This window comes from Schistocerca americana, chromosome 5 (assembly GCF_021461395.2).
Source record: "Schistocerca americana isolate TAMUIC-IGC-003095 chromosome 5, iqSchAmer2.1, whole genome shotgun sequence".
Taxonomy (NCBI): domain Eukaryota; kingdom Metazoa; phylum Arthropoda; class Insecta; order Orthoptera; family Acrididae; genus Schistocerca; species Schistocerca americana.
This window is the reverse complement of record NC_060123.1, coordinates 400,323,135-400,350,080: the sequence shown is the minus strand read 5'-3', so window position 1 is coordinate 400,350,080 and position 26,946 is coordinate 400,323,135. Positions and strand designations below refer to the sequence as shown.

The 26,946-nt window shown below is 39.1% G+C and overlaps 1 protein-coding gene across 2 annotated transcripts in view; it reads left to right on the top strand.

The window, feature by feature from the left end:
• LOC124615360 (unconventional myosin-Ie-like) overlaps positions 1-26,946 on the top strand; it is a 384,348-nt gene that overhangs the window by 29,215 nt on the left and 328,187 nt on the right. For both annotated transcript variants that reach the window (XM_047143176.1, XM_047143175.1), the window contains 2 exons: positions 5,464-5,558; positions 21,372-21,549. In XM_047143176.1, the coding sequence (XP_046999132.1) occupies positions 5,464-5,558; positions 21,372-21,549 (273 nt within the window). The remainder of the gene's footprint in view (positions 1-5,463; positions 5,559-21,371; positions 21,550-26,946) is intronic.

The window sequence follows — 26,946 nt, the reverse complement described above, 5'->3', positions numbered from 1 at the left end:
ACTGTGCTGAGCTAGCAATTATTGGGAAAGTGTAGTAAATGAATCTGTAGAAATAAAAATCCTCAAGAATCTCATCAATAAGGACAAAGATTGTCAGTATAAGTTTTGTGTGGAATCCCCTGCAGCTACAGGCCAAGAGTGCACCCAGCAATGGTCATTACACAAGACCAGGGTGGCGATTCTTCCTGAAAACTTGGAATTCTCAGCGAATTATATTTTACCTGGAAAAATCAGTGAAATCTCATAGAATTTCATAAAATCTTAGAGGATTCTGTGTTTTAAACTTAGCATTGAAATGGAATTTTATTGAGTTCTATGAATCAAAATTTTTTAAAATACTTATTACTTCAGAGCATATTAATTATATGAATATTATCATATATAAATTATTGATGTTTAAAAACTGCTGTTAAATACGGCTTATGGCTGGTGTATAGCTCCACTGAGAGGCAAGAAAAGTCGTCATTGTTATGGTATTCTGCCACCTGCAAACCCCCCCCCCCCCCTTTTCCCGTGGCACTCACCATTTTTTTGCCAGGAGCTTCTTGACATTCTTGACACCATCTTCCTCCTGACACCTGGAATCCTCAGGAAATCTTTTTTTCTTTTCCAAGTTTGAGTAGCCACCCTGAAGATGGATAATAATGCTCACGCAGAGATTTAACTGAAGCCTACAACCAACTCAACCATACTGGTCCACCCACGGTCCCTCCCTGCCTTTGCAAGATCGCTTATTGTCCTCGAAATATTGAAAAATAGGAAAGCATTGTGACAAAATATTATAGTCATTGGAAATATGATGAGTTAATAGTATATAACAAGGCAGTGCTGTTATTAGGCACTTTGCATCACTCGCCATGAGACATCAAGAATACTGGAGGGAGGGGTTGGTTGGGGGAGGGGGGTGCTGTATTAACAGCTGTTTGTAACTACCCCATGAGAGAATGATAGATAGATGACATATCTGTTGTAATTATGCCAAGTCCTGAGGTGAATATAACACATAACACAAAGTATTTGCGGGAATAGTATTTCTTATGCCTCGGTTCACATCCCCCATCAATTTTGTGAAACATTTTCTTATGCAAGTCTCTTTTTACTTAAAAATTTTGCCTCTTTAGACATTATCGAAAATTATGTAAGATTTACAAGATGTAATGATCCACACGGCATTGTGGTAGGGACATGGTGTTCTTGAGAAAGGGTCTCAAGCATTTGTCTCTGTTCCTCACAAATTTATCTTGGGCTGTAACAATCACTTGTCAGTTACATCATCATTGTGACATGTTGGAAATGTGAACTGCTGCAAGTAACAGTAGTTACTTCAGAGGGACAGCTTAACCATTCTTCTTCCGTTATTAGGCAACCTGTACTGCAGGCTGAAACTCGTGACGATGATTGTGGTAGACCTGTTTTATGACAATTGAGTTGTTTACCATGTGTAAAAAGAGCTGATGGCATGAGTGCTACTATCTTTAAATGTCTTAAAATACCTAGGTTACAGCCTTGTGGAGCAACAAGAGGATAACTACTCCCGTTTTCTAAAGTCATTTCATGTTTTGAGCTTAAGTATGAGTGCACAGTGTAGAACTCGGCAAGGTTACCACATCTAATCATCTTGAGTCCAGAAGATACATTTGTGTACATCAAGTATGGTTGAAGAATCTGTTCTTGTGCACGTGGTGTTGCCAAGCCTGCAGGAAACCAGCAATAACTGCTGTCAAATACACTGTAAAACTTCACATTTGAGGTAATAGGTATTACATTTGTTAGGGTATAAAATGGCAATAGACCTTTTTTACAATAATGCTTGTACTGAGTTACAGTTTAGGCTGTGATTTGTGTAGTTCAGTTTTACTGTTTGCTTTCTTTCATCCAGTTGCAAGAGGTGAAGGTCACAGATAAGTCTGTATCACTGTACTATCTGTAGTAAATTTTTATGATTGACACAATCAAAGGCCTTGGCAGTATTTAAGGAAATGCTGATAGATTAATATTTCTCCATTAAATTTTGCAGAGCAAATTTGATTTTGCCTTTAAGGGATCTTATATGTTATTAAACTAAGATGATTGTATTTTGTCTGAAATTTTTCGTCTGAAAATTAGTTTTTATCCTGGCTTCGACAAGGAGATTAAAATTGTAAAGATTAGGGGAAGTTGGATGTATTGAGATAGCCTTTGGTATTTCTATTATTAATGGTTGTTAAGGTTATAGTTAAGGAAAGAGGAAGTGCAAGATGGGATATGTTGTTTGCCAACAGGCAGTTTCACATAACTATTGGAAACGTGGCTTTACGTAAATGAGAGGCGAATAAAGGGGCTATATGTTTTTAAGGGTAATGTTGAAAGCTTTCAGTGTACTTCATAGTTTGTGTCTTGTCCCATGCTGTTCCTTGGAATATATAGGGAAACATGAGGTTGTGATTACATTGGGACTGAAGGAATCTGCTTAAATTGATGCCATTACAGTGTCTTTGATTCAGGCTTCCAAATTAGCTACTGCACATTTCCAACTAAAATTCTTGTAAAATCTATTTTCTTTTTTTATGTATTTGTTTGGTTACATTGCACCTATCAAGGTTGTATTGTGATCAAGAAGTATAGGGTTTTTTTTCCCCTGGAGTGAAGCTCTGTAAGGAAGTGAAACATGGATGATAAACAATTCAGACAAAGGGGAATAGGGAAGTTTGGTGCAACAGAAGAATACTGCAGATTAGATGGGTACATTTGGTTATTAATTAAGAGGTACTGAACCGAATTGGGGAGAAAAGAAATTTATGGCACAACTGGACTAAAAGAAGAGACTTGTTGATAGAACACACCCTGAGTCATCAGGCAATCTTTTTTTTGGTAATGGAGGCAAGTGTGGGGGTTAAGGCTAAAAATTGTAGGTGGAGACCAAGGCTTGACTAAGTAAGCAGGTTCAAATGGATGTTGGTTGTAGTAGTTGTGCAGAGGAAGGGAAAGGCTTGCACAGAATAGACTGGTGGGGAGAGCTGCATCAAACCAGTCTTTGGACTGAAGACTGCACTTATAACATTGTGATAAGGACATCAAAGGTTAACCTCAATTCATTACTAAGAAACATGTGATCTAAGAGATATGTAATCTGCCTCTCATTGGTAAACTGCAGTCAGCTGTTGGCACATCCCCTTTCATCCTCTTGGCAGGTACTATGCAAAACTTGTAAGTGGAGCACTAAACTTATTCTTAATTTTTATTATGGCTAATAATACTGGATAACAACTCTTCTCAGTGATTTACCTATGTTTGTTATTTCATGACTAATTAGTTTTAAGAGGTTTTTATTAGGTCACTTTCTAGTCTGTTTGTTTGTTCGGTACAAATTTTGCAATTAATTTTTAACTCCTGATGAGCTAGCTGTAAAATTTAAATCTAAAAATGTGTAGTGCATGAAATAGATAATGAGTGTAGAGTGTAGTTGTTGGGAAAAGTCACAACATTTCATATCATTTGCAGTGCAATAAAATTGTTTGTGATTTATGTGAACTGTTCATTCATCAGTTATTATTGCATGTTCCTGACAATCATCATTATAAATTTTACAAGTATTGTCATAGCTATTAAAAAGTCACATGCATGAAGTTTCATGACTATATGCATGGGGTTAGGATTCTGTATGGGGCTAGGAGAAATTATTTTATGTTTTTTAAAAAACATGTTATATTAAAAAGATTTTTGTGTAAACTTGTTGCTTATGTAATTTGTGTCTACCTATTAGGTGAAATTACTATACTGTCTAGTCGCATTAATGTGACCACCTGTCAGAAGCTTGAATAACCAAATTTTGCAGTGTGAATTGCTGCAAGACTTGCAGGAAGAGAGTCAATGATATTCTGGAAGTTAAAGCCAGGGATGTAGAGCCATGCTGTCCAGTTTTGTGCCCAGCTGCACTAGGTTTCGCAATTGAGGATTCATGGTGCAAATAACCTGACTGAGATGGTCCCTCAGATTATTGATTTGAGTTTAGTGGCCACGGAAGAATGGTAAACTCATCCTGGTACACTTCGAACCATGTACACATGCTATGAACTGCGTGACATATTGCTTTGTCCTGCTGGTAGATGTCATTGTGCCAAGGAAATACAAGCTGCATATAGAGGCAGTCATTGTCCCCAAGGACAGGTGCGTACTTGCGTTGATCCAGTGTGCCTTCCAGAATGACGAGATCATCGAGGGAATATCACAAAAGTCATGATTCGTCTGAAAAGGCCACCTGTCGCCACTCAGTGGATGTCCAGTTACAGCATTGGTCTGGAAATTCCAGCCTTCATCACTGATGAACAGCAGTCAGCTAGAGTACATGAACAAGGTGCCTGCTCCAGAGTCCCATACACAGCAATGTTTAGTAAATGTTCATTGAGGAGACACTGTTGGTAGCTCTTTGGTTCATCTGGCTGGTCAGTAGCTCAACAGTTGCATGTCTGTTCGCCCATACACGTCTCCATAACCGTAGTTCACACCTCTCATCTATGGCCTGTGCTGCACCACTGTTGCCTCAGAACAGCTTTGGATGGTTCTATTTTGCCAATGAATGGGATTGGGGAGAAGAGGAGTTTGTGGCACAACTTGACTCGAAGAAGGGATCGGTTGGTAGGACATGTTCTGAGGCATCAAGGGATCACCAATTTAGTTTTGGAGGGCAGTGTGGAGGGTAAAAATCGTAGAGGGAGACCAAGAGATGAATACACTAAGCAGATTCAGAGGGATGTAGGCTGCAGTACGTACTGGGAGATGAAGCAGCTTACACAGGATAGAGTAGCATGGAGAGCTGCATCAAACCAGTCTCAGGACTGAAGACCACAACAACAACAACAATTTTGCCACACATGTTAGAACCACAGCAGAATGTAAACAGTTTGCAAACTTACCTGTTCTTGAAATTCTTCCACCCTTGGTCCAGAAACCAATGATCATGCACTTTTGGATGCCAGGTAAATCACTCAGTTACCACATTATGACAGTGACTACACTGTTTCATGTGTCCCCAAACCTGCCTTATATACCCTCCACAGCTAGTGCTGCCACCTGCTGTCTGTGAGTGGTTATTTCATGTTGATGTCGAATATAGGGGGTGGTCGCATTAATGTGACTGAACTGTGTATATTATCAACACTGCATTTGATTAAATTTTGGAAGAGATGAAACTTGGTTTCATGATAGGAATTTTTCTGATAACGACTTTTGAGTAGCAACTTTCCTTCTCTCGTATTGTTCCTTATGAGTTGGTTGTTTGAAAATGCAGTGAAGCAGTTCAAGACAGAGATGTAGTTTTTTTTTTTTTAAATATATGTTTATTTTTTATTTTCTATATATCTTCTACTGACTCATTTCTCACCACAAATTGCCTTCCTTGTGTTATACTAATTGATAATGTTCTTACAAATGTTTCATGACTGTTCTCTGGGTAAATGAAAGGTAATTGCTATTTAATTTTTACAGGCACCATATGAAAACCCGCCACATATCTATGCATTAGCTGATGAGATGTACAGAAACATGTTAATAGATAATGAAAATCAGTGCGTAATAATCAGGTATTTAATTTCCCATCTTTATCCTCTTCTTGTAATTCATTTTGCACCAGTAATTTCCAATACTAAATTACTGATATTCTTGATTTGGATAACTGAGTTTACAACAAAGTAAACTGTAATATTTCTTTTAGATTTGTTGCACATGAGGAAAGGAGTTTGAAGTTTATGCAGAATTTGCTTTGACCATATTATTTGAACTGCAGCTAATATAGTTGGTAGAATATACTTTACTAAGAAAAGAGCTCCTCTAATGTTAAGATTGATCCCTTTCATAACACACTGATGGGGAAAAAATAATTAATGTAGAGTAATGAAGTTTCTGGAATACATTTGTCTAGGTAAAATAGTTAAGTGGTTTAACATTTCAGGAATGTAAACACAAGAAAAGCCATTGAGAATCTGAAAAGTCGGTACATTGATAACTGGTGTAACTGTCAGAATGTTGAATGCAAGCATGCAAAAGGTGTTGTACAGGTGCCAGATGTCAATTTGTGGTATAGAGTTCTGTGTCTGTTGAACCTGGTTGGTCAATACAGGGACAGTTAATGCTGGTTGTGGATGACACCTGAATTGTCATCTGATGGTGTCCCATATGTGCTATGTGTGGCAATAGAGCAGCCCAAGGCAACATGTCAGCACACTATAAAGCATGTTGGGTTACAACAGCGGTATGTGATTGAACATTATCCTGTTAAAAAACACCACCTGGAATGCTGTTCATGAATGGCAGCATAACAAGTTGAATCACTTGACTGATATACAGATTTGCAGTCAGGATGTGAGAGTTAACCACGAGAGTGCTCCTGTTGTCATAGAAAATCACACCCCAATCCATAACTCCAGGTGTAGGTCCAGTGGGTCTAGCACACAGACAGATTGTGTGTAGGTCCTCAACTGGCCTCTTCCTAACCAACACATGGCCATCACTGGCACCAAGGCAGTCATCAGAAAACACAAAAGATCTCTTGTTGGCCCTCCAGTGAGCTCTCATTTGACATTGTTGAAATCGCAAACGACAGTGGTCTGGGGTCTTGGAATGCACACAACAGGGTGTCTGTTTTAGAGCTATCCTTGAGATTTCTGTTTTAGAGCTATCCTTGAGGTGTTCGTTTCAGAGCTGTCCTTGAGGATCTGTTTCCTTAATGTAAATGATTTACAACAGTTTGTTGTGTCACTGTAGTGCCAACTGCTGCTCATATTGCTGCTACAGACACAGTACAATGCACCACAGCAAGGAACATAGTAGTCTTTCCTTCTAGTAGTGTCTTATGGCTGCCCAGAGCCCAGTCTTCTTCTGACCTTACATTCTCATGGCCACCACTGCAAGCAATCATGTACAGTGGCTACATTCCTGCCAAGTACACTACTGGCCATTAAAATTGCTACACCATGAAGATGATGTGCTACAGACTCAAAATTTAACCGACAGGAAGAAGATGCTGTGATATACAAATGATTAGCTTTTCAGAGCATTCACACAAGGTTAGCACCGGTGGCGACGCCTAAAATGTGCTGACATGAGGAAACTTTCCAACCGATTTCTCTTACACAAACAGCAATTGACCAGCGTTGCCTGTTGAAACGTTGTTGTGATGCCTCGTGTAAGGACGAGGAATGTGTACCATCACGTTTCCGACTTTGATAAAGGTCATATCGTAGCCTATCGCAATTGCAGTTTATCGTATCGTGACATTGCTACTCTCATTGGTCGAGATCCAATGACTGTTAGCAGAATATGGAATCGGTGGGTTCAGGAGGGTAATACGGAACGCCGTGCTGGATTCCGACGGCCTCGTATCACTAGCAGTCGAGATGACAGGCATCTTATCCCCATGGCTGTAATGGATTGTGCAGCCATGTCTCGATTGCTGAGTCGACAGATGGGGACTTTTGCAAGACAACAACCATCTGCATGAACAGTTTGACGACGTTTGCAGCAGCGTGGACTATCAGCTCGGAGACCATGGCTGCGGTTACCCAGGCAGGAGTGCCTGCGATGGTGTACTCAATGACGAACCTGGGTGCACGAATGGCAAAACGTCTTTTTTTTTTTTTTTTTTTTTTGGATGAATCCAGGTTCTGTTTGCAGCATCATGATGGTCGCATCCGTGTTTGGTGACATTGCGGTGAACACACATTGGAAGTGTGTATTCATCATTGCCATACTGGCGTATCACCTGGCGTGATGGTATGGGGTGCCATTGGTGACAGGTCTCGGTCACCTCTTGTTCGCATTGACGGCACTTTGAACAGTGGACATTACATTTCAGATGTGTTATGACCTGTGGCTCTACCCTTAATTCGATCCCTGCGAAACCCTACATTTCAGCAGGATAATGCACGACCGCATGTTGCAGGTCCTGTACGGGCCTTTCTGGATACAGAAAATGTTCGACTGCTGCTCTGGCCAGCACATTCTCCAGATATCTCACCAATTGAAAACGTCTGGTCAAAGGTGGCCGAGCAATTGGCTCATCACAAAATGCCAGTCACTACTCTTGATGAACTGTGGTACCGTGTTGAAGCTGCATGGCCAGCTGTACATGTACACACCATCCAAGCTCTGTTTGACTCAATGACCAGGCGTATCAAGGCTGTTATTACGGCCGGAGGTGGTTGTTCTGGGTACTGATTTCTCAGTATCTATGCACCCAAATTGCATGAAAATGTAATCACCTGTCAGTTCTAGTATAATATATTTGTCCAGTGAATACCCATTTATCATCTGCATTTCTTGGTGTAGCAATTTTAATGGCCAGTAGTGTATTTGTGCAATATCACGGATTGAACATACAGCTTCTGATAGCCCTATTACACGACGACATTCAAACTCAGTGAGGTGTTGGTAATGATGTCTTTGTCACCTTAAAGGCTTTCTTGACTAGTATCAACTCATCACATCCAGTCTCTAAGGTAACTTACAATCACAACGGTTAGTGTGTATTGGAAGAAAACCTGATTTGCATCCTCATAGTGATGCTACTAGTGCCACTCTTATGTGACTAGTGCAAAATTTGTATAGAAATTATCTTTAAGATATAGAAATGTCCCTACCAACTTTCATTTATCTTGCACGACTCTTTTTTTGATGTCAGGATTGTTTTCAACACAACTTCCAATATCTTACAGAACTGGGCTATCATACAGGGATTGTATGCAGTTGTATTCTCAGTTCTTTTTCAGTGGGGTAGGGGTGGGAGGGGGAAGCAGGATGTTACAACGGTTCTCTTGTAGGTATTTTGTTTTTGTAACTAGCTGATTAATGAAATAATATAGAGGCCAGCTCTTTATATCCTCCACAAACAGCTGTCTTGGGGCATCTTTGTTTCTTCATCTCTTAAAAGTAGGTGCACACTGAAAACCACTGTAAAAATGGCTATCACCCTATTTTCTCCTCTTCTTGATGTTTTACTAGGTATAACTGTGCTCCTATTTTTGCAAACAGATTCATGAGAGCACCTACCAGAGTATAGTGTTTGTGCCACACAGATATCTGAAGGCACATTTTAATGGTATGTGTTTTTCACCAAGTCAGGAGGCCTGTAGGTGCTCAACAACTGATTTAACTTCTTATGTTAGAAGGCAATGAAATGAATGTTTCATGAGATTCTTCATAGCATCTGATGCTATACTTAAGGTATTAGGTAGATGATTTTAATGTGTTTTCTGGGTAGTTAGTTCTCACATATTTTGAGTGATCAATCAGTCAGTCTGCTGATGAATTATTTTAGGTATTGTGTTATTATTGTACATGCCATTTAACAATAGATTATACAGACTGACTGTAGACTAAGTCTTGTATATTGTGTACTTCTGTTTGAAAAAGTGAGTGAAAGCAAGTTGGAATGGAGCAGAGTGAGTTACATTTCTAGTATAATGCAACTTTCAACATTTTAAACCCTTTCATCTCACTATTTTAGTAAGGATGCTGGTGACCTTGGTGCTGACCAAACAACAACAACAACAACAACAACAACAACAACTACTACTACTACTACTACTACTACAAACAGCTCAAAATTCATGTTGCTTCAGGCTTTCCAAACAGACTAGTTACAGAAATGGTTCTCAGGCAAAATGTTGGATATCACTGTGAAATCCCCAAAATATTTCATCAGTGCACCTGACTAATATCGTAAGTTGCGACGAACGCACTGCAGAGTTACAGATGGCGTGTCCTATTTATAGCAGTCTAAACTGGAAATTTGCAGGTGTGAAGTCACCAAATTTGGTGGCCAGTATTGAAAATTTCCTGATAGAAAATGGGAAGGAAAACTATGCCACCTGTGGATGATGAACCAAGGACTTGTGTGTATGTGCAGTGGCTGTCGTTCCTGTAACCTGCCATCGGCTGTCCCAGATGTTTGAAGCTCCAGAAATCTTTTGAACAGATACAGGATTCCAACATAGCACACCATAATGTCCACTGCTGGCAATATTAAAGTCACAGTAGCCACTAAGGGAAACTATTGGTCATACAAGAGAAGATGCGTCAGTGGTGACGTAAATATACAGATGAAAATGGCGAGACTGTTGACTCATCAGGAATGGATGTGTACTTCAGCATGCGGCTTCCAAAAGAGGGTACTGTGGTGACCAGTGGCAGCACACAATAGAAACAACAGCATTCGTGTGCACACCAAAGTCCTTGGTTCATCACTCAACAGATGATGTAACTGTCCTCCCTGCTACTGATAGGAAATCTTTGATATTGGCCACCAGATATAGGACATTTGCATCTGTGCATTTCCTATGTAGACTGGCATAAATAAGAGGCATCTGTCATAGCTCAGTTTGTTGCAACTGAAGATGTCAGTCAGTTGTGTCAATGAAATATTGAGGGGATTTCATGACATTTGACATCATGCACGAGAACCATTTCTGCAACTCCACATTCATTCGTGTGCTGTCCCAAGGTATTTCTACGCCCATCAGAAACACACTGATAAAGAATTATTTTCTTACTTTCTTATTTTTGTAGAGTCCAAGTTTCTGCTTCATAGCTTGTAGTATTCCACTTGTAACTTTTGACGAGGTACTTCTCTGATGGATGGTATACAACCTTAACTTTTAACAGACTTTTCTTTATATTAAAAATCTTTCTTTTCATGTGTTGTAGATCATATTTCTGTTTTACAGTGTACAGTATAGCTGATAATGTTATTTAAATAATGAAAGTCCTTCACCCTTTTGAGAGCATTTCTTCATTAAGTCTGCTGATGGTACCTTCCTCGCCATTCTTGTAGATTTCTTTACCATGTCCTTAGTGTTACTGATTTTCATATTATATTTCATCATATAGCCTGCTCATAATTCGTTAACACTTCCAAGTCCACTTTCAGATTTGAGAAGGCCTTACATACAGTGTTGCAGTTGATGTGATAAAAGGAAGGTCTGAAAAACTTTCTCAAACTTCTGTTTACATTGTAAAAGCACACTAATGTTTGTGAAAATTGTGACATGAAGAAAGAATAGTGCGAAAGAATCCAAACTTGAAGGATGTTTAAAGCAGAGGGCCATCAGTAAGTGATAGAAATTTGCAAAAAGGATGATGTACTGTGAAGCCCAGAAGCAATCTCCCACATAGCAAGAAGGCTCAGTCTGATGCCAAGCACATCCATTGCAAAGTTGCCAAATAAAGAGGAAATGTGACTGCAAGTGTTTAATGCAACAGAAGTTGGTGTTGGTGTTAGTGTCGAGCTTGGAACTCTTTGTACAAAATGCAAGATTGATAATGCGACTTTTAAAGGCCACACTAACAGGTGTGGGCAAGTGATGTCAGTGGTCTTCACCATAGCTAGTCGACAGAGCAGACTGTTATAAAAAGTCAGGAGGTGGCAAGGAGCAGAGTTACTGGTTGGTTTTCCCCCACAGTAACGAGTAGACAAGAGTTGGCATAAGGTTTTGGCTGCCTTGTGGTCATACAAGGCATGCATTCAGTAATCATCTGCTAAAAACACAGTCATGGAAACTATTTGCACTACATTTGCTCTACATAGTCCAAAAGCCAGAGACAGTATAGTGATATAAGCCACTTAATTGTACAATAAAAATTATAAAAATTACAGTGTTTCTAATCTGACAGACAAAGATCAACAGCAGCTAAACACATGAAGCTACAGAGTCATGCATAACAAAAGTTATCAGACAATGGAAAATCCTTTATGGAATGTAGCAATATTATGAAAAGGATAGTTGCTACTCACTGTATAGCAGAGATGCTGAGTTGCCGATAGACACAACAAAAAGACTGTCAGAAAGGGAGCTTTTGTCAAACAAGCCCTTTGTCAAAAATAGACAAAAAACGCCCCCCCCCCCCCCCCCCACACACACAGTACAATTTGGCTATGGAAGCTGGAGTAACATGATAGTGGACTTTGTGGACAATAAAACCTGTATAAAGCAACCAATATGACTTACCCTGTCCCTATTCTGACCCCGTGGCATCATTATGTTGTAATGTAGTATAATTTAGTTTGGTAGAATTGATATTCTGTTATACATTCATCTAATTATTTGATGACTGGTACAAAATGATACAAAAGGCAGTCAAGTGAATGGTTCTGCCAGATACCGTATTGAAAGAAGACAGTAGAATGTAGCATGTAATGCAGACCAATGTTACTAAGACTGACGTGTATTCGCATTTTATTAAAACGAGTTAGTTTTATTGTATTAATGAATACAGCATATATACATCTTAAATGTATGTCTAATATAATTTGAATGCTGGGGGTTATTAAGAAGCTTTGTACAACCTAGGAGTGACAGTAGACTAAGGCTGACACCCAACGGACTGGTGCAGTCGCTCGTATGCAGTCATAGGCAGCGGAACTGTGTCACTTTGTTTTAAAGATGTAGATTCAGAGTTTGAGTTACACTACTATAGTGACAGAATATTTTTGCCATGAAATTTATATATTGATCAGGGATCAGCTGATGCACGTTTGAGTGCAGTGTTACACTGTTGCTCCGAATTATATGAATTCTACTTTTAATGTAGTTATGTGTTTACTTTACATTCTGAAGCTTCAGTAATTTTCATCAAGTTGGAGCTAGTGAACTAGTGAATGTCAGATTGTACTCAGTGCTAGAATATACTGTTGTGGAGAAGCTTATGTTTTGTGAGTGTCTGTCATTCATCAATGTTAATATTTGGTGAAATAAACTGTTTACGATGAATTGTTTTTATCGCATTACGCTGATTTATTTAAATATTATTGAACTTCTGTATGAACTCGCCGCAAGACATCATGACAGGGTACCATGTGTGGTTACAACAGCTGGACAGTAAGCCACTAAGTCTATGCTCCCCTCCCCCCTCCCCTTCCCTCTCTCCCTCTCCCCCAGCCACAAAATAATGAAGCCAAATGACATTTTATCAGGGCCGTGAATTCACAAATGTCTGTCTGTCTTGTCAGTATAGAGGATACTGGCAAATGAATTTGTCATATTCTGCTGGTTCGACTGGTGCCACACATGCCATTGTGTATCAGCTGTTGTCAAGGAACCACACACACCATGCTACAGTGGACAAATGAACACAGGTATCCACATACAAGGTGTCAAAATGTAGCATCCTCTCATTAGTCTCACTTCATATTGAGCTACAGTGGTGGCTGGATACATGTATTATGCTACAATGGTGACAACAGCAATCTTTATCAACATTTCAAAGTGCCTAATGTGATGGTTTGGATGTCCATGGTTGCAGCATGCTACTGCTGCATATTGAGAACAGTAATCCCTACACTGAGGAGGCTTCAGAGTTCAAGGTGCTACTCTGTCTTCTAGCAACTGCACATACCATATTTCAGTGGGGCAATGCTTAACCTCATAACATGAGAAATTTTTGAACCTTCTTCAAAGAACAATGGATGCCATTGCTTCCCGCCTGCGATTTGCAGTAATATTGATGCAACTTTGGAAACACTACAGTATGGTGGGTTCAGAAGGCATATTCATTCATAAATGTTGCCTCCTATCCATAGAACTAAATAATTCCTATTGAAGAATTTGCATTTGTGAGCACTGTATTCCTGTCTTCACATTCCCTATAGGTGCGACACATAGAGAGCTAAAGAATATCTGTAGGCTCTTCACTTAATACCAGTTCATGAAATGTTGTGAGTAGGCTTTTATGGGATAACTGGCATCTATCATCGAGAGTTTACCAAGTCAAGTTCAAAACGCTGCTCAGAATGACGTCAAATAGATGGCGTTTCACTCGTCTTAACATAAATGGGATTGGCTACAAATGACAGATAAATCGCAATATGATAGCTATGGTTTGAGCTGCACATTACACTATCAGTACTGTTCAATGTGCAAGATTGCACAAGTTCAGCAGTCAACAGTTGTGACATTGTTATTTAGGTAAACTCATACACCACAGCACAGCAAGGTTGTACCACATGGGAAAAATCAGTTTTTAAGTGTCCTGAGGCCAAAAACAGCATAAAAAGCAAAATGCCATCAGTGTTTGTCCTGAGGCCAAAAACCATACAAAAAACAAAGTGACATTGATTTGTGATTTTGATGAGACTGGTGCAAGATATGTTCATTTTGCTGTCCACTGTTTCCTGCCACAAGTTGAAATTTAGAAACAGCACATTCCACAACAGACTGAAGTGTCTCAGGGGTCACATTCAGAATGTGTTGTGCAATGCATGTGTTCAATTCAGCCACATTCATAATCGGAGCACTAAACATGTCTTTCAAATTACACCATATGTGAAAGTCACATGCCTTAAGAGGGGGTCACCTGGATGACCAGGCTGTAGAGAAATGACAGCTGATAATTCTAGCATTTCTGAAATGCCTCTGCTGCAGCCATTTCATAGGCTGTGCAATGTGTGTAGGAGAGGCATGGTAGATAAAAACGGTCCTACTCACATAGTCATGCTGTTGAAGCGTTGGAGTGACATCAGTACACAGAAGACTCTCATAGCCACTCAGACTGGCAACACGAATGTGCATTTCGTGGAACTGTTTCAGCGTCACGATCGGCCTCATCTTAATATAGCCGTCAGGCGTAATAACATGAGACTTGGGGGTGCGCTGATGACAGAAGGCATGAGTCACATTTCAGTGGTGTCGGTGGAGTCTATCAGTAGGACGGGTTTCACTAGACATGGCCTGCACCTCAACAGGTATGGGAAGGGGAGGTTGGCAAAACTTATAGGTGACAGTATAGGTGGGGGTGGTGGGATCACTCATGGGAAAATTCCGGTAGTTGTGGGTGTTAGAGCTGTACCTTTTTTAGATTGAAGTCAGCTGATAGGTATTCCTGCTTAAGGGAAGTCTCTCTAACAAAGAAACCACTTTCTACAAAGCTTGGGTATCCGATTAATGAGGGAATTAGTATATTTCATCAAAATATACAAGGTATTCGAGATAAAGTTAGTGAACTGCTTATAGATGTTGACTCTGAAATTATTGGTATATCTGAACACTTCTTAAATAAGGAGATAATTCAGAGGCTTCCTTTACCAGGATACAGGTTGGCTGGCAGCTTTTCTAGGAGCTCTTTGCGGTGTGGGGGAGTAGCCATGTATGTGAAAAACGGTATCCCATTTGAGTCAATTGATGTTTCAAAGTACTGCACTGAAAAGGTGTTTGAATGTTGTGCAGGTGTGGTTAAATTTAGTGGAGCTAAACTTCTTACTGTTGTTATTTATAGATCCCCAGACTCCGATTTCACAACATTTTTGCTAAAGCTAGAGGAGGTTCTTGGTTCACTTTATAGGAAATACAAAAAGTTAGTTATATGTGGTGACTTCAATATTAATTGTATAAGTGATTGTGCAAGGAAAAGGATGCTGGTAGACCTCCTTAATTCATATAATCTTATGCAAACCGTATTCTTTCCAACGAGAGTGCAAGGGAACAGTAGCACAACCATAGACAATATTTTTGTTCATTCGTCATTATTAGAAGGGCATTCTGTTAGCAAAAAAGTGAATGGCCTTTCAGATCATGATGCACAAATTTTAAGTCTAAAAGATTTTTGTGCTTCAACACATGTTAAATATAGTTACCAACTTTTTAGGAAAGCTGATCCAGTTGCTGTACAGACTTTTGTAAACCTTATCAAGGAACAAGATTGGCAAGATGTTTATAGTGCTGATACAGTAGACGATAAATATAATGCTTTCCTCAAGACTTTTCTCGTGCTCTTTGAAAGTTGCTTTCCGTTAGAACGTTTAAAACAGGGTACTAGCACAAACAGGCAGCCTGGGTGGCTGACTAGAGGGATAAGAATATCTTGTAGAACAAAGTGGCAATTATATCAAAACGTTAGAAACAGTCAAAATCTAAATGCAGCAGCCCATTACAAACAGTATTGTAAGGTGCTTAAAAAAGTTATTAGGAAGGCAAAAAGTATGTGGTATGCAGATAGAATAGCTAAGTCTCAGGATAAAATTAAAACCATATGGTCAGTCGTAAAGGAAGTGGCTGGTCTGCAGAGACAGGTCGAGGATATAGAATCAGTGCGTAGTGGGGATGTCCGTGTTGCTGATAAGTCGCATATATGTACAGTACTTAATAATCACTTTCTGAATATAGCAGGTGAACTAAATAGAAACCTAGTCCCAACAGGGAATCATATAGCGCTCTTAGAAAAAAGTGTTCCGAGACTGTTACCTGAAATGCTCCTCCATGATACTGACAAGAGGGAGATTGAGTTAATAATTAAATCACTAAAGACCAAGAACTCTCATGGATATGACGGGGTATCTAGCAGAATACTGAAGTATTGTTCCACGTATATTAGCTCAGTACTTAGCCATATCTGTAACTTTTCCTTTAGCAGTGGTCGGTTTCCTGACCGATTAAAGTACTCGGTAGTGAAGCCACTTTATAAAAAGGGAGACAGGGATAATGTTGACAATTATAGACCTATTTCTATGCCATCGGTGTTTGCTAAAGTTATCGAGAGGCTTGTATATACAAGGTTACTGCAGCATTTAAATTCACATAATTTGCTGTCAAATGTACAGTTTGGTTTTAGAAATGGCTTAACAACTGAAAATGCTATATTCTCTTTTCTCTGTGAGGTTTTGGACGGATTAAATAAAAGGTTGAGAACGTTAGGTGTTTTCTTTGATTTAACGAAGGCTTTTGACTGTGTTGACCACAAAATATTACTGCAGAAGTTGGAACATTATGGAGTAAGGGGAGTAGCTTACAATTGGTTCGCCTCCTACTTTAAAAACAGAAAGCAGAAGGTAATCCTCCGCAATATTGAGAGTGGTAATGATGTTCAGTCCCAATGGGGCACTGTTAAATGGGGCGTTCCCCAAGGGTCGGTGCTGGGGCCACTGCTGTTCCTTATTTATGTAAATGATATGCCTTCTAGTATTACAGGTGATTCAAAAATATTTCTGTTTGCTGATGACACCACCTTGGTAGTGAAAGATCTTGTGTGTAATATTGAAACATTATCAAATAATGTAGTTCATGAAGTAAGTTCGTGGCTTGTGGAAAATAATTTGATGCTAAATCACAGTAAGACTCAGTTTTTACAGTTTCTAACCCACAATTCAACAAGAACTGACATTTTAATCAGACAGAATGGGCATGTTATAAGCGAGACGGAACAGTTCAAGTTCCTAGGCGTACGGATAGATAGTAAGCTGTTGTGGAAAGCCCATGTTCAGGATCTTGTTCAGAAACTAAATGCCGCTTTATTTACCATTAGAACAGTATCTGAAATAAGTGACATTTCAACACGAAAAGTAGTATACTTCGCATATTTTCATACGCTTATGTCATATGGTATTATTTTTTGGGGTAATTCTTCTGATTCAAAAAGGGTATTTTTGGCTCAAAAACGGGCTGTTCGAGCTATGTATGGTGTAAGTTCGAAAACCTCTTGTCGACCCCTATTCAATAGTCTGGGAATTTTGACATTGCCCTCACAGTATGTATTTTCTTTAATGTCGTTTGTTGTTAGCAATATTAGTTTATTCCCAAGAGTTAGCAGCTTTCACTCAGTTAATACTAGGCAGAAATCAAATCTGCATGTGGAATGCACTTCCTTGACTCTTGTGCAGAAAGGAGTGCAGTATTCTGCTGCATCCATTTTCAATAAGCTACCACAAGAACTCAAAAATCTTAGCAGTAGCCCAAACACTTTTAAGTCTAAACTGAAGAGTTTCCTCATGGCTCACTCCTTCTATTCTGTCGAGGAGCTCCTGGAAGAGATAAAAAATTAAGCAAATTCCAGTGTTACATTCTTGATTTTCTTTATTTAAACTAACGACTTGTTTCATTTTATCTGTTTCTACAATCGTGTTATAATTTCATGTATTGACTCGTTCCATGACCATGGAGACTTCTCCTAAATGTGGTCCCACGGAACAATAAATAAATAAATAAAATAAATAAACCAATTATGGTAGAGGTACCAGGATCCGCAGGGTGCATATCGTGGAAAAAATATGGCCCTTCAGTAAACGATACTGTCAACCTGCACTACACAGTCACCTTTGCATAATAAAATGGCATCACTTGATGCGTTTGTGGATTCTCCGATGCACATATTCTACAGATCTACATTTGACATGTCCTTGCAGATGGAAATGGGCTTTGTCTGTCCACAGAAAGTTTCATGGCCATTGTCCACTACCATGCGAACAAGAAATTCCAGAGTGAACATTTGTCTTGCTGGCAGTTCAGCAGGGAGCAACTCCTGAACATAGGTGATTTTATGTGGATAGGAATGCAGGATGTTTTGTAAGATTTTATGCACCGTGATCACAGGCATGTACAATATTCAGGTAATTCCCTGTGCACTGCATGCCTACACTTCACTACTTTTCGAATTTTGTAATCGTTTTCTTCAGGTCCTTAGCAGATATTGGACCAATGCCTCTCTCTCTCTCTCTCTCTCTCTCTCTCTCTCTCTCTCTCTCTCTCTCTCTCTTCTTTTGTACATTTGAGTGTCTTGGACTTCTGCAGGGCTACTGGTGCACAGTCACCAATTTGGAAAATAACTTTACCAGCAGCACATGATCCTCTCAAATGCAAACTGAGCAACAGGAATATGTATACATCTGTTGGTTTTTCCTGTGACGTTTCCCCCTTGCATCAGTAATATGCTGTACAGATTTGACTTCATTCCGTGTGGTGGTTCTCTTTCTACAGTGTTTTGAAATTGGAACTTTAAATATGGATACCTTGTATATATGTTCAGTTTCACCTGTTAGTTCTGGTTGAGCAGTATCCTAAGATGGGACGAACAAGTGATTTGTATCCAGTTTCCTGTGTAGACAGACTCAATTCCCCAGTATCCTGCCAATGAACCACAGTCTGCCACCTTCCTTACCTGTAACTGATCGTATGTGAACATTCCCCTTCATATTCCAACAAATTATTGCACCCAAATATTTGTATGAGTTGACTGATTGTAATTGTGATTCATTGATATTGTAGTCACTCAGTACCACAACTTTCATTTTGTGAACTGCACAATTTTGCATTTTCATATGTTTAAATCAGCTACCAATCTGTGCACTGATATGGAATCTTATCAAGATGTGATCAGATATTTCAGCAGGTTTGGTCACACAGTACTTTATTATAGATAACTGCATTATCTTCAAAAGTCTGAGGTCATTGTTAATATTGTCTACCACATCGTTAACATAAAACATGAACAGCAATGGATGTAACACAGTTGCCTGTGGCATGCCTGAAGTTACTTCTGTTTCTGCTTCTGTTGATGACCCTCCATCAAAATAACATGCTGTCTTTTCTTCCAAGACATTCTCATTCCAATCATAAATTGTTCGTACCCCATATGGCCGTACTTTCATTATTATTCAAAGATAGCGTAATCATGAAATCAATGTGCAGAGTTAATAAAATCAATTTGCTGTTAAAAATAATGCTATGCAGCATTACTGAATTACTGCAAGCTAATATTACTATTTGCACCCGTCCTCATTGTCATCTGAATACAACGAAGATTCAATCTTTACTTTTTTGATATCTCAGGGGTCTGGTTGGCCTTTTGTTTAATCTATCATTGGGGAGGGGGAGTAATGTCTCACCTCTTTTTAATATTTTGATCATCATCTCTTTGTATAACAATCCAATTCTATATAAGCAGATTTTGCAGTCAAAGTATGACAGTAACATTGCTGTATCTCTGTACCAGAATCCATCTCATCATTAATCTCTTCACCATTTTCTACATTTTGTTTGATACCTAATCACATAAATCTCTAGTTACAACACAATATCTACTGGTTAATTTGCCTTTGTCTTTGCCACATCCATTTGTCACTTGTGCCTTTTCACTTTTCTGTAAGTGGTGCCCTTACAATAGACATTCCGTGCACTTTATACTGCATCTTATCCCATGTGTGAGGTTAAGAGAAATACTAGCATGCATTGACAAAGAACTTCAATCCTAGGAAAGGATAAAATTTAAGAACATAGAGCAGATACTTGTTTATAATCTATTTGTAATATGAAGTTTGCTCTTACATTCATGTTATTTAAACAATAACATACTAACCTGTCTGTAATGCTACAAATATTTTTCATGTGTTAAGTGTCCATTGTTGTTTTGGTGACATTTCTGTATGCACCATTCATATTGTTTCATTTTTATCCATTTACATTGACTGTACTGCATCTGAAGACAATTTTAAGGAATTTCACTGATCCTATAATGTTGCTGACAAAGTAGTAGTAGTAGTAGTAGTAGTAGTTGTTGTTGTTTTAGTTGTTGTTGTTGTTGTTGTTTTGATGGTGATATCCTTTCACTTAGGCGCTTCAAATTTTTGAAACTTGTACATCATGGGAAATTCACTTTTTAAAATTATTCACAGACAAGATTTGTGTTTTGGAAAGTCATATTAAAATTACTTATTAGCTCACTCCACAAACCTTGCAGTTCAGTTTATTCAACCAGAGCTCCTAAAGTCACACTCAGATTGTTATTCATTGCCAATCCACCACAACAAAATGTCAGGTCGCTCACAGTGTTCAAATAGTACTCTGGACATATGTGCTGTATTATTGGGCACTGTTAGCAGCCCATTTGGCTATAGCCAGTGGCATGAGGCTAAAATGTATTTGGTCTGTGTTTGCACCCTGCTTCCTATTGTTTGAACTTAACCAATGTCCTGCTGATGGGTTAACACTGTAGCACTACATAAAAAAAATGTCAAATAACAAGTAGTCCTAGTCAGGCTTTAGTTTCAGCATTCTTTCTGTTGCAGCAAAATGCAGCTTTTTGTATTTGACACACATGGCAGAATTTCCAGGATTTCTGTAATATTATTTTCAGCTGCAAGCAGAATTACATGCAAAGTAGGTAGTTTTTTGTATACGAGCAATGATTGTGTGTGTGGACATGCATGCGTGCATTCATGGGTGGGTGCATGATGTGCATTCAGTTCCTGGGAAACAGTACTTTTCATCAAAATGTCACACTAATATCACTTAGTTAAAGATCAGATCTGAATAAGTGAAAAATATATGTTATGTGGTTAAACCTTCAGACGCTTTATGTCAAAAAGATTGTTAAGGTGTTACTGGCTGGAGTATATGATTAATTTTTACTCTGTAGTCACAGTAGACTTAATACCAGAAAGCCAACTTTGTAATTTTTTTCCACATATGATTATTTGCTTTACATCACACTTGAAACAGTGGGATAATTACTTATTTTATGTGTGATTTTTTTGTTATTGCAAAAAATAAATGTCACTTAAGGTAAAGTAGTAATGTTATGATCACAACGCATTATTTGTAGAAATGTGTATGTAAGTAACTTTCAGTTTCTTGTTCAAGTGGAGAATCTGGTGCTGGGAAGACCGTTGCTGCCAAGTACATTATGTCCTACATTGCCCGTGTATCAGGTGGTGGCCAGCGTGTGCAGCACATAAAAGATGTCATTCTTGAATCAAATCCCCTCCTTGAAGCCTTTGGCAATGCTAAAACTGTCCGCAATAACAACTCTAGCAGATTTGTAAGTATGAAAAACTGAACTTGGTCTTAGACTGTATAATAAATCTGACATGCGTTTTTGAAAAGGGTAACAATGTTGACTGTGAAATGTCAAATATGATATATATTGAATTAATTGCTTCCAAGTAAGTGAGGATAAAAGTTGAAAAATAGCATTTGACAGGAAAGATCGAGGCGGATGTTGTGCGAAATTCTATACATTTCTGAATATGCCAGCAGAAATTACAGAGGACTCTCACAATTAACAAAAGCAAGTAAAATATATGCAACAGTTCTGAAGGGAAAATTACCAGAAATATTGGAACAGTAGCTTGGAGGAGAGCAATGCAGATTTAGGAAGGGATGTTAGTGTTTAGATACCATATTTATAGCTGAACAATTAATAGAGAAAATAAGGGAAATTAATTGACCTCTTATCTCTAGGCAAACTTCAGATCTTGAAAAGGTGTAAGATGTAATCAAAATGTGTGCTGTGGCAAATAATAGACAAGTAACAAGATCCAAATAATTTAGTCAATCCATTAAAAAACTTACAACAATTTACACAAATAAAATGTAATTCATCTGTCTTGGCAATGATATTACTAAGTATCTATAGCCAGACAACTTTTCAGGTGTAGTGGTAATACATTGTACATACAAACCTTTTTCTTCAACTAGTGTGTGTATTAGTGAAAACTGTGTCAAAATCCCTGCAATAGTGCCAGAGTTTAGCCTTCACAAACAGACAGAAAAACACAGTGGGGAACTTCAATTTAGTAATACGTATAGACATGGAAATCGTGAAACTTACTCAGGGACTTGAACAAGGATATGGTCTATCACCCCTATTAGTTTAACCTGTAGGTGGAAAGAAACAAACCCGCCTGTTGTAAAAATTGAAAATAACAAACTGCTGTGAACTTCATACCATTTACAGCAGTAATAATATTCCCTAATATCATGCTTCTTTTCTATGAATAAGTAATGGAACCTGTTAATTTATGTTTTGCTGGTAAGACGTATTCTTCGAAGCTTGAAATTGTCTTATCGATGACAACGATCATTTTACAGTGTGCAAATTATTTACTAAATAAAAACTTAAAAGGAAATTACCTCTGTGTATGAGGACTTACAGAAGCTGATAAATGACAGCAGATCCCACTACTAGATCATAATGGGAGATTTTAATGCAAAAGTACAAAAAAAGTGATGCCGGAAATAACATAAGCTATATAGTAGTAGAATTTGTTAAACAACAATTTGTTCATGTTCAGCTCATTTTTCTAGAAGAAAAATCTTCAACACATTCTTAGGGGAGATAACAAACAAAAAATATATTTGGCAAAGAATAAATAATAAACCTTAAGTCTCCCCCGCTCCCACTCCCATCTAATTACCCCTTCGGTGTTTTCTTTGAACTCGTTACCTTCAACTTAGCTTCACCCTCCATTCTTAGGTCCCTTGCCAGTAACACAAAGTGCTGGATGGAAGAAAGAACAGCTATACACAAGGTTCAGCCAGACAGACCCTGGAGGCAAAGGCGCGACCAATGTTGTGATGAACCACAGCGGTTACATGACAGAAGGTATCTGCCAGATGTCTGATTCTTCCAACTAAAAGCCCTGCTGCAGGCATCCCACCCCAGAAGTCCAGCATAACTTCCAATCTTTACTCAAATCAGTAGGCCCATCTCAGAATCTCTTACAGATCCAACTACCTCATCACACCAACAATCCTCGTATGTGCTTCCCAAAATCCATAAACCAAATGATCTTGGGTGCCCCATAGTATCAGTTTACTGTACCTGCATTGTAATATCTTTCCCATACAGTGTGGCAACCCATGGGCAGTGCCTCTACAGTGAAGAGGAATCCTGTGTCCAGTATGTCCTGAAGGTGTTGTTAAGATCTTCACAGATGAGTCATTTCAGCCCCCCCCCCCCTGCCATTCCTCCCTCCCCCCCCCTCCCCAACCTAGTCTGCAAACAGATTTCCTATGCCATACCTACTTGTATTCCAAATCGTCTAACTACTGACAGGAACAATAAACTATATAGCCTGCACCAGAGCTTTGACTACTTATCACTCTGTGTTCTATCACTTCCAAAGTGATATTCCTCTGTGCACCCAATGTAAAAAAAATATCCTAGCCTGTTCTTATGCTACATCTACTCCCACCACCTTGCAATATGAGTCAGACCCATTTGGGAAACTCAGGTACAGGACCTGCACCCACCCAAGACATTGTATTAAAGTTCCATCATGGACATGATATCCTAGGATAGGCAGGGTCACCTGTGAAAGCAGTCGTATCATATACCAGGTCTGCTGTAACTTCTGCAAGCATTTTATGGGGGCATAATCATCAACCAGCTGTCCATGTGAATGAATGGCTAGAGGCAAACTGGCCAAGAGTCGGATTCACAGGGCAGTGATGGAAGACACTGCTGATTACAACAAGATGGATTTCAGTGAGTGCTTCTGATCCTGTACAGTCTGAATTCCTTTCCCTAACACCAGTTTCTGTGAGTTATATAGACGGAGATCATCTTTGCAATACATCCTGTGATCCCATAATCCTCGCACCAGTCTCAACTAGTCTCTGCCCCACAACCAACTCCATCCATACTCCAGGACCCAAATTCAGTCATTCTGCACTCTCACTCTCCCTTCCACAATCTCCCTCTTCCTCTGTTCTGTATCCCCTTCACAATGCATTCCTCCGTGTCAGTTGCACTGTGCACAACTTCCCCTGCCTGTGACCAGAAGTAGCTCATTGGTGCCACATTCCTGTTCCATGCGTTTTCTGCTACTCCCTCTCCAGTCAAGCTCCAATGACAGCACAATATAGTCTGCTGGAACAATGTAGCCATGTGGTGTATTTGTATTTACGTATTCTATTAGCTCTGAAGTGTTCATTTGAAAGCTAACAACAGTTCAGTTTTGTTTATGTGCCTATTCACGACTTAATGCTTCAGTCTCATTTATGTGCCTATCAGCAACTCAACACCCCAGCTATGTGATGAGTTATTAACTTTGCTCCTTCCATTAAATATTTTACTTGTAAATTCAGGTTCTGCAAACATTATTATTAGACTCAAAATTTAAAATGGTTGTCCAAGAATTAAAGACCGTTTGTCATTTGTGACTACCGTATTTACTCGAATCGAAGCCGCACTTTTTTTCCGGTTTTTGTAATCCAAAAAACTGCCTGCGGCTTAGAATCGAGTGCAAAGCAAGTGGAAATTGTGAAAAATGTTGGTAGGTGCTGCCACAACTAACTTCTGCCATCGAATATATGTAGCGCTACACAGGGATGCTTTGTAGGCACAAAGATAAATACTGGCGCCAAAACCTCCGCGTCAGTAAATAAATTTTTTAAAAAAAGGTGGAAGACGAGCTTTTTTTCTCCGCCCTGAGTTTTGACAACTAGATTTTCATACATTAGCCAATGAAGTAAATACAAATTCCGTTTTGTTCATCTTCGAATGTAGCAGAATTTCAATGTACTACGAAAATCCGACTGGCAAGACTGTTTGGGATGTTTGTCAATATGGCCAACTCTACGTTCTGAATTTTTTCCTACCTGTGAGAAGAGATGGCTGCTAATAGGAACCTGATGAAATGTGAATCACATGTAGTATTCTCTTCACCTTAAGAATTATTCGAATATAAACATTTTGCCATGTATTCTTTCGTATTTGCTGCTGTCTCATTTAAATCCTGTCTGCCTAATAAAGTACGAAACTAGAGTGAGACAACAGCAAACGTGGAAGAATATACATATCGTGTCATGTTTATATTCGTATTATTCTTATGCCTAATAGTGATACAGTCAGAAATGAAGCACAGCAACTGACTAGATTTTTAAATCTAAGATGACTAATTTCTGTGCAGAATTTGATGTACTATAGAAGCGGCCACAAAGATTTTTAAACGGAGAAAAATTTTCGCCGAACTCTCGTTCAGAACATGTTCTACCATACGCAGTCTATTATTTGGTTCTTGTTGATCATTATCAAATAAAGCAGCAGTGTAAGTAACAACAAATAGCAGTCTCTTGCCATTGTTTCGCTAATGAGACGATTCCTCTCTCTCCATCTTTTTTGTCAGCGGTGGTAGCGCGCACAAAAGCAAGCCATGCCGCGAGCGGCGACAGGCCGTAAACACGCACTATCGGAATGCGACAAACAATGCATGACACAATACAGTAATGCATTTTCAGCTTAGAGTGACGTAAACACCTATAACAAAGAAAACGGCACTTATCAGATCAAAGTAAAATAAGAAATCAATTCAAACCAGACGAAGCATGTGAAAAAAGAAGGGTACCCGCATAAATACGGACGGAGCGCCTGATGCATAGCAATGGCTACCTGGTAAGGCTTAACTGCTAAGCTTACGACTCGAACCAAACTACTGTGGCTGTATCATCATTCATTGGGCCTAAATTGTGTCTCATATTACAATGGACCAACTTTGTTTTGATTTGGAGGTGCGGCCTAAAACTTTTCTCCCCCCTTGAATTTCGAGTCTCAAATTTCAGGTGCGGCTTAGATTCGGGAAATTTTTTTTTTCCTTTATTTCGAGTCTCATTTTTCAGGTGCGGCTTAGATTCGAGTGCGGCTTGGATTCGAGTAAATACGGTATACGGACAAACCATAATGGGAGGTTGTGGGGCTTGGTAGTTTATTTAGTCTCACTGTGGCTGCTGTTGGAGGTGGATGCTGTGCTGCAGTCTCCCGTCAAATGTGAGGTGCATGCAGTAATTTGCTATCTTAATGTGGAGATCATCTTCCCAGTTGAAATTTGATGTCTGACAGGTGTTTATGGCTACATGATTAACCAGTATAATGCTAGGAAGTGGGTTGCTGAGTCCACGGGTGGTAGAACCAGTGTGTATAACAAGGAAGGAAGGGGAAGGAGGTCTTCAATTGATGATGCAGTGTTGAAGAAAAGAAAATTGAGCCTAAATTTCATGAAGAATGCTGTCTGACAGTTCAAGGCCACTCAATTACAATTCCAGAAGCCAGCAGATCAACGATCCAAACCATTTTAACGAAAAAATTGGACTACAGGCAATTGTGTGCTTGTTGGCTGTCGAAAATGTTGACAGAGGTTCACAAAGAAAATCGTGTGGGGAGCACACAAAAATTTTCACACCATTTTGAAAGGAAATAAGATAAGCCTTTGAACTCAGTTATTACAGGTGATGAAACGGGCTTACCATCATACAAATGAGTCCAGAAGGCAATCAGTGACATGGTGCCACCCCAGTTCATCTCTCATCTGCAAATTTTGTCGGGCAGTCTCTGAAAAGAAAATCATTGTCATTGTATTTTGGGATTGAAGAGGAGTTGTTCTCACCAAATTTTTTCTAAAGGGGAATGCAGTCAATGCTGATTGTTATTGTGAAA